General features: G+C 35.1%; 1 protein-coding gene across 1 annotated transcript in view; it reads left to right on the top strand.

Moving 5' to 3' along the window:
* LOC149788410 (QRFP-like peptide receptor) overlaps nt 1-18177 on the top strand; it is a 145039-nt gene that overhangs the window by 103617 nt on the left and 23245 nt on the right. The window contains exons 2-3 of the mRNA XM_089974373.1: nt 512-633; nt 1703-1826. Coding sequence (XP_089830499.1) covers nt 512-633; nt 1703-1826 — 246 coding nt within the window. The remainder of the gene's footprint in view (nt 1-511; nt 634-1702; nt 1827-18177) is intronic.

Genomic DNA, 18177 nt, shown 5'->3' with positions numbered 1-18177 from the left:
CAAATGCATGGTCGTAAAGGAGGTCGAACATGAAGCTGAGGGAGAAGCAAGGAGGGTTGATGGAGAATACTGAATGGCAACAGGTCATATAAGTTCAGTCACTGAAAATGTGCACAGTTCATGTGGAAAACTAATTATAAAATGTTAATACTTTAAGTCTAATTTTGGTTGTTTGGAGTTAATTTTTGGCTGATGTGTCTTTCTCAGTGATTACATAAATGTACTCTAGAAGGTCAACAGTCTTGAAACATTTTAAGATCTATTCATCCTAATGGAGAGACAGAGAGGATGGTAGAGTAGGTGGGAGACAGAGAAATAACAAAAGAAGACGAATAAAATAGTTCTAAATATTGATATACAGGTCCGTATTCATCCATAAGGGCTGATAAACTCCCTAAAAGCAGAATGGAAGTAGTTCCAAGAGTGATATTGCCACTCTGGAAATATCATTTTTCTCCCACTGATATATTTCAATATCTCACCGCTATATACTTATCATATTTTCTTTCAGGGCATTTCATTCTTCTCGTACACCTGGCGGCTGGGAGAGTTTCTGTGCCGGTTTGTTCACTTCATGCAGAACGTCTCCATGATTTGCTCCGTCATGACGTTAACCGTCATGAGCATAGAAAGGTAATGCGTGGGATCAGTTGATAATGCGGTACTCAGGAAAGATATCCGTCGTATATTTGGATTTCCATAATATGCGTACATGAAACAGCGTCTTGTAAATTTATAACTAGCCACCTACATAAAAGACAATTTCTTGGTGTCGACGTGATTATTCTATGCAGAGTATCAAAAGGGTCAAACTGCCAGTACCGATTCTGTGGTATCCAATTATCATGACAATGCTAAAATGTGTGAATGAGTAGGTAATTTTGGCCTTTGCAACGGTATCATTTTATCTCTTCAACAGTACTTTTACGACTGGTCTCGTTGCAACAGTATTAGTATTTGTTAAAGTGATATTCATTTGCAACGATATTCACCTACCACTGGAATGATATTCAAATACCTATACGACAGTACTTTTCATTTTATTTTGTTGCAAGGGTGTATTTTATCGTTGCAAAAGTAATTTTAGTGTTGTGACGATACAAAGTACCGTTACAATTGTGCCTAGCGTTGTGACGATACAAAGTACCGTTACAATTGTGCCTGTAGTTTGGCTCTTTTGGTGCACCATAATTCTGCCGTTATAGTCACAGATGTGTTTGCAAACACTGCAAGCTTGCTGAAAAAGAAAAGAAAACAACTATTTATATCAGTTGGACTTATTTAAAAATTTCGAATAGTAATATTGTTGGCGCTATTCAATATTTTTTGTTTGTTTGAAGAAAAAAACCCAAATCGAAACCGAACTTCTAGAGTAGCCGACGTCATGCCGGTCTCAAGACACACTAAATACTAGCCCGCCGTCAAGCAATTGATTTATATAATATCCTAAAATAATTAAACTTAATTACTTACACCTCGTCTACGTTATTAAACATGGGTCGTTTCCGCACTATAATGAGTCTTCCTTAAATATAAGCAAATATCCACTTGACTAAGAAAGTGGAAAACAAGTTAATTTAAATTGGAAATAAGTCAGCAATAATAATAATAATAGTCACTGCTAAATCAAATGACATCCTTAACGTGGAACATAACTAGATGTTAAGTTTGCAAAATGTTCAATTTATTAATTTCATTACAGGTTTGTAGCCGTTTATTACCCTCTCAGAGCACGTACTGTGTGCACAGTGCGCCACGCACGCGCAGTAATCATCATAGTCTGGGTAATGTCCTTCATCATGGCTCTTCCTATAATTTTTGGACAGGTAAGTAGCCTTCCATAAATCTTAAATTAAAGATCATGTGTTTATGATGTATCTTATGCCATTAAGCGGAGAGATACATACATGCATGCATACATACATACATACATACATACATACATACATACATTGTAAAGGTCAGTCAGTCAGTCAGTCAGTCATACATACATGCATGCATGCATGCATGCATGCATGCATGCATACATACATACATACATACATACATACACTTACACACACATACATACATACACAAGCACATGCAAACATACATGCATACATACATACATACATACATACATACATACATACATACATACATACATTGTAAAGGTCTCGTAGACTACCTTAGGTTGGGGTGGGGTGCTCCCAGTATTATCTTTAATTATTACAGAAGACACACCTTGGCTAGTTTTTGTGAGAAATTGAAGTAGTGATATAGATCTAAAGCTACGAACCCCCAGTCAGCGATGCCGACAGTTAAATTACTGAATACACAAAAGGTGAAATTCAAATAAACAACAAATGTAATGCCATTCAATTACAGATAGTCCTTCCTCAAATGATATTCAATATCCAAAACCCTATCACTCGTCTTTCGCTCGACCAAGTGACGGCCTATTTCATCATCTGACTTAGTGTGATAAATTTTGAATAGCAGAAAACTCGCCCTTGGAGAACTCGCCCCATGGAGAACTCGCCCTGGGAGAACTCATCCCAGGTGTCAGGAGAAGTCGTCCCATGGTGGTCGGAGAATTCGCCCCACTTAGTCTACAGAAATTGCCCCACTTCGCCTGGAGAAGTCGCTCCAAGTATAATGTATAGTATTTCTGAGATGTCGCCACATGGCTGTTAAGGCTTTATTTATTGTTGTTTTTCTTCAACTTAATCACTTATTAAATCTATAAAATGTAAAAAATATTCAAGTTTTCCATTGATCAATTCTGCTTCTGTACTTAACGAAAAATAATTGAATTATTTTTGTAAAGTGCTTTTACGCTGGTTTTATTTGATAAATTTAGGAGACTATAACATTTATTAATTATACAACGTAGATTAGATAATGAAGGATTCGATTGTATTGTGAAAGGAATTACATCTCTGTTTTACATTCTGCTGTGTTTAAAGCCTGATGTTGAGTAATAATACGGGCTTTGTTCAGCGCAGAATCAATTATATGTGTAGGATAATTTCTATTTTGTAAATATGTTTGTAATTTATTCAACAAATTTTGTAATTGACAATCATCTGAAATAATGCGTCGGTATATTTTGGACTGGCTATATGGTATACCGTTTTTACATGACATGGAGTGACATGAATAATATTCCACATATTTGTGGATATTAGTTTCCTTGATATGAATATTTGTAGAGATAGTGTTATCAATATTTTATATCACATTTACATCTAAAAATGAAACATGCGTACTAGATGCAGTATAAGTAAATTTAATTGTCGGATGAAAATGATTTAGGCGATCAATAAATTTTTTCAGTTCTTCGGTTGACTGCTTCCAGATATAAATATGTCATCGAAAAATCTGAACCAAAGAGATGGATTAAACTTTACGTTTTGAAGAAAACCCTTTTCAAATTTACCCATGAAAGGAAAGAGTATGAAGGAGCCATATTAATACCCATTGCCGTACCCATTATTTGTATGTAATTCGTATTATTAAATTGAAAATAATTATTTTCCAAGATAAGTTTTATTATTATACGAATATCTTCACAAGACAGAGTGCTATTATTAGGATTGTTATCAAGAAAATATTTACCTGCTTCAATACCAACTGCATGCTGAAAGTTGGTATATAGTGATGTTACATTTCATAATACCAGGATTGAAATTAACATATAGCTGTGGAATAGACTTCAACTTTTTAATGAAAGTTGTTGTATCTTTAATGTATGATTTAATTATGAGTTTTGGGTAATATGTAGAATTGAGGTGTACGCATGTTAAGAGGGAAAGAATCAAATTCCTCATATACGGAATTATTTTTTTAGCCACCTCATTAATGCATGTTGAAATTTTTGATTTAATTTCTATTGACGGATCTTCGACAATATTTTTGTAGTAGTTTTCATCATTTAATTGACGTTCAACTTCTTTAACATAATCTTCTTGATTCTTAATAATAATAGTGTTAATAATAGTGTTTGAATTATAATCCTTTTTAATCACTATACTGTCGTCATTCATTAGATTATATACAGACTTCATTTCGTCTTAAACATATTACTGTGTTATTGCTTTTTATGATTACCAGTTAATATCTCTTTTGTGAACGCGTATAAATAAAAATCTAAATATGAATCACGTAAAAGATGTTTTAATTCTGTTATAAAAAGGTTATCTGTGTTTTGGGGCGACTTCTCCAGACGAAGTGGGCGACTTCTCCAACCACTCTGGGGCGACTTGTCCAGATGCGTTGGGGCGAGTTCTCCAAGGGGCGAGTTCTCCAAGGGCGAGTTCTCTGCATACCAAAGATTTTCCTTCTGTCCTGTGTTTCTACTCATCTGTAGTATTTCTTGACTGGTACACAGTACACCTTCAGTCCAACAACCACGTCCTTCGCCCTTCCACTTCCACCACTTCTGTTTTCTCCTTTTCTTGTCTCCCAGAGACTCGGGAAAAACTGTACCAGGGTATTTCCATTTTCTGTGTCCTACTGCTCCTAAGGTCCCTAAAAGCTTCCTGTCCGAACACACACAAGGACATTAGTATATTCCTCTATCTATCTAGTCTCACACTAAACAACAATCATTCTCGTGGGTCGGTGGTTCTTTCCAGGGTTTTCCCGGGTTATTCCTCCACCATTAATACTGGCCGCCATGTATAGCCTATCGTGTGCTGAAAAAATGGCGTTAAACCCTACAACAAAAACGAAACAAAAAACAATCTATTATCAGATAAGTCATTACCTTCTTTGGTCATGCATTCGTACACATCGAAATACCCATACTTTCTGGTATGGTATACACAGTATCAACTGCTTATCATGCATATATAAATAGATTTCATCAAATCGGTATATATAGATTCTCAATCTTATTATACGGAACAATATCACATAATCAGACGCATTTCTGTACAATACACTTCTACAAAGTGTACACACATATCCACATATCCATGCGCTGATATATCCTTACACATTATACTCCTACAAAGTATACACAAATAATCAAATACCCCTATTAACTAATGTTGCACACTGCAACCATTATACAAAGTTATAATTCAATTCAACATTTGCAAATCTAAAGTATCACATGAATAAATGTACGATGTTACTGCGAATTAACCAAATAGCGAATTACAATATTAATTCTTTACATAAACATTGCTCATATCTCAAAATATGCATGTAGATCAAACACTACAAATGAATCAAACTCTACAAATGGTAATTCTACGTACTAACGATTCTAGTAATGAATTATACATAATGCACATAATTAAAGTACAATTATCCTGCCGTAATATATTGCGACAATCGAGCAAATAAGTCACTGACATTTCCGAAGCTCCTTTGTAATTCTCAGAATAGCAATGTTTCCCGCCAATTTCGAATGCCGTCGGAGTAGCTTATAACCTCCATATGTAATTCCCGCAAGATGGTTTAGTGACTACTGGCGTTTAGTTTCAAGACACTATATTTAAACTTGCGATTCCAATGGTGGCCACACCTTGCTTAATTTCGAGGGGATGTCGATTCACCCATGGTCTACATAATTAGCATACATTGCCCCCTCCCCGGCAGTCTGTCAAGGGTGGAATTACGACCCCCACTTGATGTTCCTTTGAGCCCAACACCAGCAATTCATGCCACTTACCTGTGAATCGCACGCAGCCAAATAAGGCGCCAGTAACAAGTTTCTATGGCCATGTCATATACAACTGGCTTTCCACCCGTCCTTTTGATGTCGGCTTACACTATCGTAACATAAGCCGACCGGTCAGCTGTGTACACATTGTTTTGACACTCATTGTTCGCAAGGCTGACACTCGCAACATTTACGAAGCGAATAATTGGCCTCAGGGTCTACCATATACATGTTGCAATCTGGCTATTGTTCCTTACTTATAACGTGATATATATAACCCAAAGCATTATATATATAGCTTAGGTAAATCAAACAATCACCTATTACTCGTATGTTTAAAAAAAAATATTGTTAACAATATTTTCCTAACTTTCTCATGGTACCTAAGCTGGCTGATGATTACTTATTAATTCCATTTAATTGTGGCACTTGACTTTTGCTTTTTTTTCTCTCTAACACAAGGGACAAAGTACTCTGATCGGCCACCCAAACACCCTGATGTAACAATGCCTGCTAGTTATTTTTTGTGTGGTCTATATAATTATGTTTGCATATGAATGAAATTATCATTTCAATGTTTTGTAAGTGAAGAATATAGAAGACTTAATTACTTGATTAAAACAAATGCCAGTCTCACTGGTGAGCTAAAATCCGTTGAGGAGAACTTGAATAGAATCAGCAGGTTTTTTTAAAAATTAAATATGTTTTTGCTGTGATGGTACGGCATTGTATGAAATATTATTTCGTCGTGGAAATTCATCGTTTGTGCAGGATATAGTCTCCATTGCTTTAAGTGGTAGTCAGATAACAGTGTATCATAGATTCTTTTAAAATACCAGTGTATCCTTGAAATATCGAACATAGTTATTATATTACTCTGTTGTGCTTAGTCTTAATAATATATATATATATATATATATATATATATATATATATATATATATATATATATATATATATATATATATATATATATATATATATATATATATATATATATATATATATATATATATATATATGTCTACCTGGCAAATAATCATAATCACTACCTGTAGCTAGAATGAATCAATCTAATAATATGTCTGATGTTAGTCGGTTAGTTGATTATCAGTTTAATGAAGGGATTCTAACAATTATCAATCATTCGATGGAACGAAGGTTGTCTACAAATCCACGGGTGATTATTTGATTGACATTTCAATCAGTTGAAAAAAGGGACGAATTTAATCGATTATGGTGAAGACAAATGTATTTCACAAACTTCAACTTCATACGTTTATGCTATTGTTGTTGCTGGTGTCTTTCAACTAAAACTCTGGACAGTTACTGTAAACAAAATGCAATCTCGCTAACAGGGCAGAGTATAAATACTGTGTTGTGGGAGTTCCAGGTTTCTCTTTGACAGTCTTCATATTAAAACTTCAACAGAGAACAGGTTCTTGTTGCTGCCCTTTCCTAGCACCAGATCATTCTAATCTATCAGTCGTCTTTCAAATGATTCCTTACTATTCTCAATTTATGGCAGTCCTGATAGACTAAACTATCTTTAACTGCCATGTTACAAACATATAAAAATCCCACTATTCAATAGTCTTTCGTATCATAATTAAAAACACACTGTTGAATAGTCTTTCGTATCATAATTAAAAACACACTATTCAATAGTCTTTCGTATCATAATTAAAAACACACTATTCAATAGTCTTTCGTATCATAATTAAAAACACTATTCAATAGTCTTTCGTATCATTATTAAAAACACACGATTCAATAGTCTTTCGTATCAGTAATAAAAATACACTATTCAATAGTCTTTAGTATCAGTAATAAAAACATACTATTTAAATGCCTTTTGTATCATTATTAGCAGCATGTCTCTCATTAATGCTATATTACATGCAATGTCTTTGCGTTACTTTATTTTGCTGTTCAGTATATATATATCCTGAGTACAAGTTAGTGTTACTACTCAGCGCCAAAGAAAACAAATAAACTATTTTCTTTATCTTGCTGTAATATGGTGATGACAACAGCGCTATTGGTGGTGTCATGTAGATAACAAAAATGAAACAGAAGGTAATTTTGGTACTCATCAATGCACGTAACATCTACACCGAACACCTACTGTATAGAACGCTGTACATGAGATATGTTGGGGAAAACGGAGAGTATGATCATCAAGACAGTATCTAAATTATAAAGGTATGTCCATGTCTTGTTGTGTCTGTTTACAATCACCTTTTCATACTGAGAAGTTGACTGTTTTCATTTTTGAGTGATTAAATCAATGTTAAGTTACACTTGCAATTTATGCATGAACGATGGTTTTAATGAAGAAAGTAGAGCACTAGGCCTACAGACACATTGATTCTTGAATCCTGAACGCTCATCAATGCAATTACGGACAGGCACAAGGAAATTAGCATGAAAGAGAATCTAAGCGAAACGACGAACCAGCAAGAGGTAATTAAAATATTTTAATATATTTAAAATTGATCTAGGTCATTATCCTGCTTTAAATAACATTACTACCGACCATAATCTCTCTCTCTCTCTCTTTCTCTCTCTCTCTCTCTCTCTCTCTCTCTCTCTCTCTCTCTCTCTCTCTCTCTCTCTCTCTCTCTCTCTCGTCGGTTTAATTTAACATTTACCGTCATTTTTCATCGGTCCAGATACGTTGTAGTATTACAAAATTGAAAGTCCTGTATTCTCGTCTTTTTATTCATTTTCGCCCTTATCTTGATACGATTGTCGATCGAGAGAGAGAGAGAGAGAGAGAGAGAGAGAGGGGGGGGGGAGGGTATCTTTGGATATTTTAATATTTAATTAATAATTTTAATCGATTTTTAGAACCTTATATCAGGTTTAAGAAACAACAATAACATCAGCAAAGCTTTAAATACATTACAGATATGTGCCCCGTAACTAAGACATTTACCTTACTGTATCTGGCAGTTGCAACTTTGTATCATTGATTTAATAAATATACACCAAGCGAGTCAGCTGTTAATACCACCTTTGTAAGTCTTTGATATGACTCGGCCGGGAATCTAACCCACGACCTCACGCATCCGAGGCAGACGCTCTAACCACTAGGCCACCGGAACGGTTTTAATGTACATTTGCAGCATCGTTTTATGAACAGAAATCATTAACATCTATTAACGGTACACTGAATCAGGAAATAGTACAATATTGTGATTTTTATCTATAAAAAGCAACACATTTTTCCATCTTTAGAATTTCTAACCACGAACCATTCGATCTATATCCTTAGGCTTTACGCCAGCATCATTAGCCTTGTTTACTATAACGTGTATGCTAGGTAGTGTTTAGTGTTTTTTAAGATTAGTTGTCAAATATAATTTTTTAATTAAAACATAACTCAAATTGTTAATATAATAACAAAAAACAACGAATGCTGAAGTTACAGGTAAATGTACTTGATAGAAGATGATATTATGAGCTTTCTGTTCTCACTACGATGGCGGGGAACAATCAGGACACAATCCAAAGCAGTAAAAGTGCATATTATATTTACAATCACATAAAAAGGAAATGACAATAAATGACATGAGAAACCTTTAATCTCCGACTAAATTGGTGGGGGGTATCAGGTTACCATGTACGCAATGCAATGGGATGGGGGTGGGGGTGGGATGTAAGGTTACCATTAATACAAAAACAAACAGATGGTGGGATATAAGGTTACTATGTACGTAATGCATTAGGTGGTCGGATATAAGGTTATCATGTACGCAAGGCATAAAGTGGGTGAAGCGGTTGCTACTGCTGGTGTGGTATTATGAGGTTGTACCTTCTTTCAAGGTGTCCGCTTTATTTGGCTATTGTTATCTAGAGGGTGATCGCCCTAGGTATTGTTGCTGCCCGGATCGAGAAAAGAAATATTCAAATAAATTGTGAAACTTATAGATGGAATAAATAGAGATCGGAGCAGATATATAGAACAGAATAACGAGCCCCGTACATGAAGAAAAACAATATTGTTTAAAATTAATTACATAAACAACTGTGATGATATATTACATAATGATGATACGCGTCCTTTTGAAATAAATCTTACACCGAATTTCAAACACAAATATATTTATATAAATAGCCGATCTGTTTTAAATGATAGAATTAATTCATATAATCGAGTGAACGATCTAAGTCATTGCCTTGTGCAACTTCATAACCTGCATATTCCGATCCACTCCAACTTCACTATGGTGGTTCCTCTAGGTCCTTCCGCTTTTTCCCTTTTACGACCTCGCTACTGTCTCGCCTCCTTTCGGCCCTCAAACTTTGTGTGAGTAGGTGGATACGTAAGTAGGTAGATACTTGGATAAGTAGGTACGTGGATTCGTCCGTCGAGCTATTTCCCCTTTCAAAGTAAACAGAGAAGCAACCTAAATATTCTGTCAGTTGTCCTACTAGGAACAGATCAGTACTCCCCTCTCGTTATGTCAGATATCGTTATATCGGAATTCAAACAGGCCAAAGGCTATCTGGTCAAGCTAAACCTGACGGACCATAAACAAACCTAGTTCCACAAGATTAATGTACTTCCTAATGGCTATTTCCCATTACCATTACACATGACATAATAGTTCCGTTCTCAATTACACAAATGAATAAATGCAATTCATTTCATGGCTTAGCTACGTTATTTTCAGCGAATATACACATTCAAGTCTTTACCATACGTGAAATCATCTTATATCGGCGAATTTACACGGATTCTCGTAGCTCATATCAACTAAAAAAAAGCATAAAATTCTTAGATTCCTATAACAATCAAGACGACAAATTCAAACTATTCGTCAAACATATATAAAGAAGATCATTGTACGGATTCAGATAGGTGAACTCACAGTTCTAATCATATCGAGAATATCGGTCTATGGATTTAAACAAATATATTCATGCAGATATAAACAATTACATTCAAGCAAATCATTATATTGGTATCAACAAACTACATGAAATTGACGCACATACCTTGGGCTTTCAAGCTTTGTTCACTTCTACCGCCAAAATTGTGTCCGTTGACTTTCCAGGCATCCTGTCCTTTTGACCAATGTTTTACGATAATTTCTTCCAAATTACCTCTCGGATTCCCTTATATTTTCATTCTTGCAGGAAAATCGCAGACTGATTAGATTTCTTTAGATGAGGACAATTTCACCCAAAGAAATTTTCGTGTAGGAACCACGCCTCTTATCTAGTGTAACCAATCAGGATTAAATATATTTACCGCCTTTTATAAACAGGCGCAAAAATTGCGGTCAGCATGACTTATATAAATCCAAACAAGAGATCTGGAAAATTTCCAATCTGACAGTTCCGATATAAAATCGACGGTACCCTTCCCTTTTCAAGTCGTCTAACGGTGAAGTAAACGAACGTTTACTTAAGAACCACTTCATTTCCCGACACATACATTAGAGATCATTGCACTATAGCGATTTAACACGCACCTGTCCCCCTTAAATCTAATTAATTGTTCTTTGGCCAAATTAATGTGTTCTTCATAGATCGACATAAATTTGCATCCTTACAGTGGGGAATATAAAGTTACCTTGTACGCAATGCAATATGTATGTGTGTGTGTGTGTGTGTGTGGGTGGGTGGGTGGGTGGGGGGATTATAAGGTTACCATGTACGCAATGCAGTATGTGGTGGAATATAAAGTTGCCATGTACACAACGCAGTAGGTGGTGTGATATATGGTTACCATGTACGCAACACAGTAGGTGGGGGATATAAGATTTCCGTGTACGTAATGCAAAAGATAACAAAGTTTTCCAGTTTGATTACATCAGAGAAAAGAAACAAAGTCAAAAGTCGCACGTATGCACACAAAAGTGAAATCTCTGATCAAGAAGGTTTACAGCATCTCTGCTTGGCAATGTAACAAAGAATTTATTATTCACGTAAATGAGGAAGCAGAGGAAGGCTGAGTAATATTGAGATAAGGTCATGTAATTCAAAGTTGTAGGTGAAAACAATATAGATCTAACATAGTCACTGCATGCCTGATACTAGTGCAGTACCGCCAATGTTTTGACATTTTCCAGCGATTTAGGCTACACCCACTAGTCAGCGTGATCGATACCTTGCATGATGATTCATATAACATATAATTGATTATCCCCTGTGATTACCAAGCAACCGAGAAGGGGTTGATTATCAGTGTGCAATTGTCCGTTTATTAGCGTAAAACGACCAACCATGATGACGAACAGCTTATGCAGGATTACCGTATCTGCCCAACAAAAGCATAGCAATAAAAGAAAACCAACCACCAGAAAGGGCTAATATATGACTCACATATATTTCATATGGACACGTAGAAGAAGTTATAGGATCGAACATGTAATGAAACCAGGAATGAAAATTGACAAAAGATGCAAAACAATTACTTCATGCAACCTTCCTTGAAAGTAAAGTGATAAATACAACAATAAAAAAGCGTGTAAAGCTATTTATTAAAAGTAACTTTTTAATTCAATCACTAATTGAAAAAAGTCTCTACTGCAGAAAGCAATGAATACTAAATATACAGGCAAAGCATTAGTCACGTGATGACAAATGCCGTGGAGCTTTCGAGTCTCACTCCGCAGTTTAGGGATATTATGTAACAGGAATGTTATGTATTTGCATTTAGAGGCACGTGACCCAAGGCTGACCGAAAGGAACCGACAAAAACATGATAAACTGTTGTAACAAACTGATGAAAATATTTTCCTGTATTTGTCAAGCTGAGAGAATTCATAAAGTTTTCTTTTACTGCATTTTAATTAAACACTGATGAAGAATTTAAAACAAAATACAATTTATGAAATAGTCACGTATTATTAATAAAGAGAGGAGAATTGTTCAAATTTTGGATAGATCATGCATAATCTGACATTCATCTTGGAAATATAAATAAATCATGCATAATATGGCATCCATCTTGAAAATATCCGATAGATCATGAATAATCTGGCATTCATCTTGGAAATATCTGATAGATCATGAATAATCTGACATCCATCTTGGAAATATCCGATAGATCATGAATAATCTGGCATTCATCTTGGAAATATCCGATAGATCATGAATAATCTGACATCCATCTTGGAAATATCCGATAGATCATGAATAATCTGGCATTCATCTTGGAAATATCTGATAGATCATGAATAATCTGACATCCATCTTGGAAATATCCGATAGATCATGAATAATCTGACATCCATCTTGGAAATATCAGATAAATCAACCATAACATGGCATCCATTTTCACATATAATGTAGCCTAAGAAATAGATTAGGTACATCGCTAAGATAATATTGTTAAATAAACTCTAGGTACAAGTATATCGGATACATTCAACATAAGCTAACATCCACCTATTAGTTAATATGTTTACGAGATTCGTCCTTTTCCCCATTGGACAGATCGGTCAGTTTGTATCTTAGAAGAATTAGATTAATTCCTATATGATGAGTTGGTCACATGAATGTATATTTTGAAACATTAAATTGAGTAGTACGGTCTGTCACGCGTGGTACATTGCGACATATAGTTATAATAGATTATTGAATGTGTATATAAGGAAAGAACGTAGTAGTGTGCTTCATAATACTAAGTAAGTTCCTCTCATATTTTCATTTATAACATTGATAATTAAATTATTTGTTACGTTTTACCAAAGATAAAATACAAACCCTGATTATAGTGAATAACTATGCATACAAGAGGAAACCCCTATAGCCGAAAGAGTAAATACATGCAAAAACAATGCGCGCTAAAGAGCGTCAATTTTTTATATCTAGGAATCACATCATGCAACCCTTTGAAAATAATATGAACATCAATTGAAATTCTTGCTTTCTTGTGGATTACACGTTAATCTACTATCCACCATCAAATATCGTTAGCATTGGAAAGAAAATAATCCCAAGGATATAATTTTAAAAAAAGAAAAGGTATGATAGTCAATAACCATATCTAACTGCTCGACTCCTCGAAAAAGTTTACGGAAATCTTTTAATTCAGTTTGAAATAGTTTTATATCAAAACCATGTTTTTCAAAATGACAAAACCTATACATTTCAATCAAATATGATATCTGATGCGAAGATATGGACGTTTAAACTTTGCGAGAATAACCTGCACTGTTCATTTTTCTCCCAGACCCCGTTTCTCAGGAGCACGTCGCCGACGATTTGTGTGCGTGGTGTATGGAAAAAATGCATACACGTTCAAAGAGCATCTCTAGCGTTTTCGCTTCAGAAATTAATTTTTTTTCAACTTTTGTATTTTGAAGTCTACACTCGCATTTCATATCTGAATATATACTAGCGGTATCTTTATTGAAAGTATTTTGTATCCATTTCATTACAAAATTACTTAATAACATATCAGAACGTAAAGAAGCAATTAAAATTTACTTTGTTTTTATTTCTTCTTTTTTATGCAACTTGTAAAGAACCAGTCTTTTATTATCAATTTCGAACATCAGACCCCATCGATCTCTAACCTAGGTTATCACCTGTAGGCTTCTAGCATAAAGACAAGTTCATTCTTGTCCCGTTTGATGTCCCTTCTAAATACTTATGAGCTGCTTTAGGGCAAGTTCATTCTAGTTCCATGTTATGTGCTTTGCTTAGTACTGATGAGGTGGTTAAGGGAAAGTTCATTGTTATTTATTTTGATGTTCCTTTGCTAAGTACTGGTGAGGCGGTTAAAGGAAAGTTCATTGTTGTTCCTTTTGACGTCCCTTTCCTAAGTACTGATGAGGTGGTTAAGGGGAAATCCATTGTTTCTCCGTTTGAAGTCCCTTTGCTAAGTACTGATGAGGTGGTTAAGGAGAAGTCCATTGTTGTTCCGTTTGATGTCCCTTTGCTAAGTACTGATGAGGTGGTTAAGGGGAGTCCATTGTTTTTCCGTTTGGTGTCCCTTTGTTAAGTACTCATGAGGTGGTTAAGGGAAAGTCCATTGTTTTTTCCGTCTGAAGTCCCTTTGCTAAGTACTGATGAGGTGGTTAAGGAGAAGTCCATTGTTTTTTCCGTTTTAAGTCCCTTTTCTAAGTACTGATGAGGTGGTTAATGAGAAGTCCATTGTTGTTCCGTTTGATGTCCCTTTGCTAAGTACTGGTGAGGCGGTTAAAGGAAAGTTCATTGTTGTTCCTTTTGACGTCCCTTTCCTAAGTATTGATGAACTGGTTAAAGGTAGGTTCATTCTAGCTCCATTTGATATTTGCTTAGTACTGATGAGGGAACACATGAATTGTGGAGTTTGACATCCCACTAGTCCTAAAGGTTACTACCTCTAACGCTCACAATCAGTAGGCCAAATAAATGCCACTCCTACAAAAGGAATATGTATTAACTTCCTTTAGTAACAAGTCATTTAATGAGCAAACATCATTCGAGTTATGCAAAATTAAGGGGTGCATGGCAATATCAGTGCAATAAAATTAAAAGAAATAAACAGGAAACACTACTTCCGAGCACATATGAGTTCAACGAGATTCAAACCGCCACTCTTTCTGCCGTGTTTCTCCTTACAGTGCGGTCGTTGGAAGAATCCAAGGGTCACAAACAAAGCGTCTTCCAGCCAATTCAAAGTGTAACCCTTATTTTTCACACTGCTTTTGTGTATATAAAATTTTACAATTAATTTTTTAGAAAATTTTAGCACGAATCTAGACATCTAATGTTTGATTGATATTCCGACAGTTGGACAATAGACCTATGAAATCACTTGATCATAGATAGGAAATTGGATTAAAGTAATGACAATCCCGTGTATCAATCCGCTTGCGTTTGACCCAAGAATACACAAGAGATTTCATTACATCGTAAATGATTAAACAACTTTTTTCTAACTTTCGCGGTTAACTGAAACATGAAACTGCCAAGGAAATAATGCTAATATGTCTGATATCTGAGTGATCAGACAATTTCCGTCTGTATTGATCATGCACTATTTCGTTTCGCGCATGGATATCATTGATATCATTTCGTTCAAGTTAAATGTTACTCATTACACTGATGGAAGGTATACATCTAGTATGTAATGTACAGAAACTGTAAATAATTTAGTCATCAGACGTTGTCCTTACATCTACCCTGGAAAATATAGAAAACACTTTCTGAATTCTAGCTGAACTACAAGCTGATTATGAAGCTTTATTTGTTTTAATGATCTGGAGGACATAAGCATAATGCTGACACAGCAATTCAAATGAGACAGTTGCCAGCTAGCAAATTAAGACTAAGAATATACCTGAAGAGCAGATTTAATGCAGATGATGATGATGATGATGATGATGATGATGATGATGATGATGATGGTGATGATGATGATTATTATTTTAAACTTTATTATTATTATTATTATTATTAATTTCGCAAAAATGTTTAACTATTCCTGTATGAAGCCAAATCCTACGCCGTAAAGAATCTTTTAACTTCGGATTCTAACCTTGTCAAAAAAATGTTTTATTTTTGATGACGTCTGTATGAAGTAATTGCATATGGCTACATTTTTGTGACTCTTTACGCCGAAATTCGTGAGTTTGTTGGGCGGATCATTTGTAGTTTTAATCGAGAAGAGTTTCTTTTAATTTTTCTGAATCACAAATCATCAAGACTAAATTTGTTTCGGACTTCGCGTCTGGGTGAAATGACTGCTTCCTTAGATCCCAACTGCTGTATGCATGCTATGCCAGGACGTTGTGAAGCAGCTTTTACAGAAAGTTGGTTCACTCAACTTTTCATACACCTTGATTATTATTATTATTATTATTATTATTATTATTATTATTATTTGTAAGTGAGCATGACAGAATATTGTTTAGTGTCCTGGATTTTGATTATGGGTAAGTTTAGAAAAATATGAGAAGAAAAATGCAAATGTTTTCTTGAGTAGTGGGTAACCATATAACGACAAGAGCTTAGTCCGAATTTTAAAAATTGTGACATTACATGTGTGCACATCAGACGGATAAATCAGATTGCGCAATTCAATATACTTCTTATCTACATTGAAATAATACCAAATAGCTGGAAGGTTTATTCTATTTGCGTATGACAGGAATATTTTCAATAAAATAAAATTGATATTTCGTTTTTGTCGCTAGTAAACATTTCCATGTATCTGAGGACTGTGCCATATCTCACTGCTGGTACGATTCCTAAAGGTGTCATCAGGCAATAGTTTGAGCACGCACGCAAAGATGTGATCGAAAACTGACCTTTAACCAATTCAAGGTCAATCCAACAAGTGGAAAACTGAATAAATACCGTATATACAGAGCTAACACTCATCGTACTATTAGAAAGAGCAAGATGTAAGCTTAGAGACCCTATCTTGAATTCTGGCTCCCCCTGAAATTAGCATGAAATATGGTACGAAAAATCATTGGCAAAAGGTAAAAGCATCTGTAATAATTATTTGGCGATATCTGATGAAAAGATCGCCAGCAGATAAATACCAGAAGTCGCAATTACAATAGCCCAAAAAGTCTCGAAAAAAAGATCAGAATAGAATTATAATGAAAACTTCCACAATGCCAAAATCTTGGGAGGAAAAGTTCCTCTAAATTTCATACCTCCCAATGTTAACGATTACAATAAACCTTTCGCTGTCAGAGAGTTACAGGACTCCTGATCAAACCCGTGACATTTCATCATGACCAGCAGGACTCTTGATCAAACCCGTGACATTTCATCATGACAAGATGATAGTCACTATCAGTGTTTTAAACACCTATCAGACAAAACTCTCAATGTACTGCTAAACATTTTCGTTATATTTTTAAAACAACTGCCGACTCTCCGCAGTCTTGGCGAGAATCTTCCGTGAAACCAGTACATAAACCTGGAAACAATCAAAGCGACCCTTCCTAAGGAGGCCCAATAGCATTAACAATCCGTATTTGCAAACCATGAAACGGATGAAAAATGGGTGACTATTCTGATATGTCCAATCAAAGAAAAACTATCAGACATTCAATGTTGATTCAGATGCCAGAGAAGCATTGACGCAAAGAAGAACATCTTGATTCCATCTTTTTTTAATAGAAGATATGTTATCACATCACATGGAAGTACGGCATTATGAAGGACCGATTTAACGTGGATAAGAGGCCACCTAGCTAACTTTATCTAAAATCTTTTCAAAGAAAATATATTTACTTAAGGTAAGTTGCTTCCTTTTGAAAAGTTTCATCAGGAGGTGGGTGTACCCAATGGCAGCATCTTTATCAGTAACTCTATTGAACTTCGAAAGTAATAGCACCCTGAAAAGCCTTAATCGTTAAATAGTGACGACTTTTTATCTGCTATAGAACCTCAACTACAAATAAGCTTAAGTATACCTCATAAATGGGCAGAAGAAACGGGATTAAAATGTTCCGAATCTCGCATTGTTTGTATGCACGTCTGTCAATTATGTTATACTCATAATGACCTAAACCTCCATCTTGATTGTTGTCTTCTTCTTGGTTTAT

The sequence above is a fragment of the Sinohyriopsis cumingii genome, chromosome 11, assembly GCF_028554795.1.
Source record: "Sinohyriopsis cumingii isolate HCF-2022 chromosome 11, ASM2855479v2, whole genome shotgun sequence".
Classification (NCBI taxonomy): domain Eukaryota; kingdom Metazoa; phylum Mollusca; class Bivalvia; order Unionida; family Unionidae; genus Sinohyriopsis; species Sinohyriopsis cumingii.
This window is presented reverse-complemented; position numbering and strand designations above follow the sequence as displayed.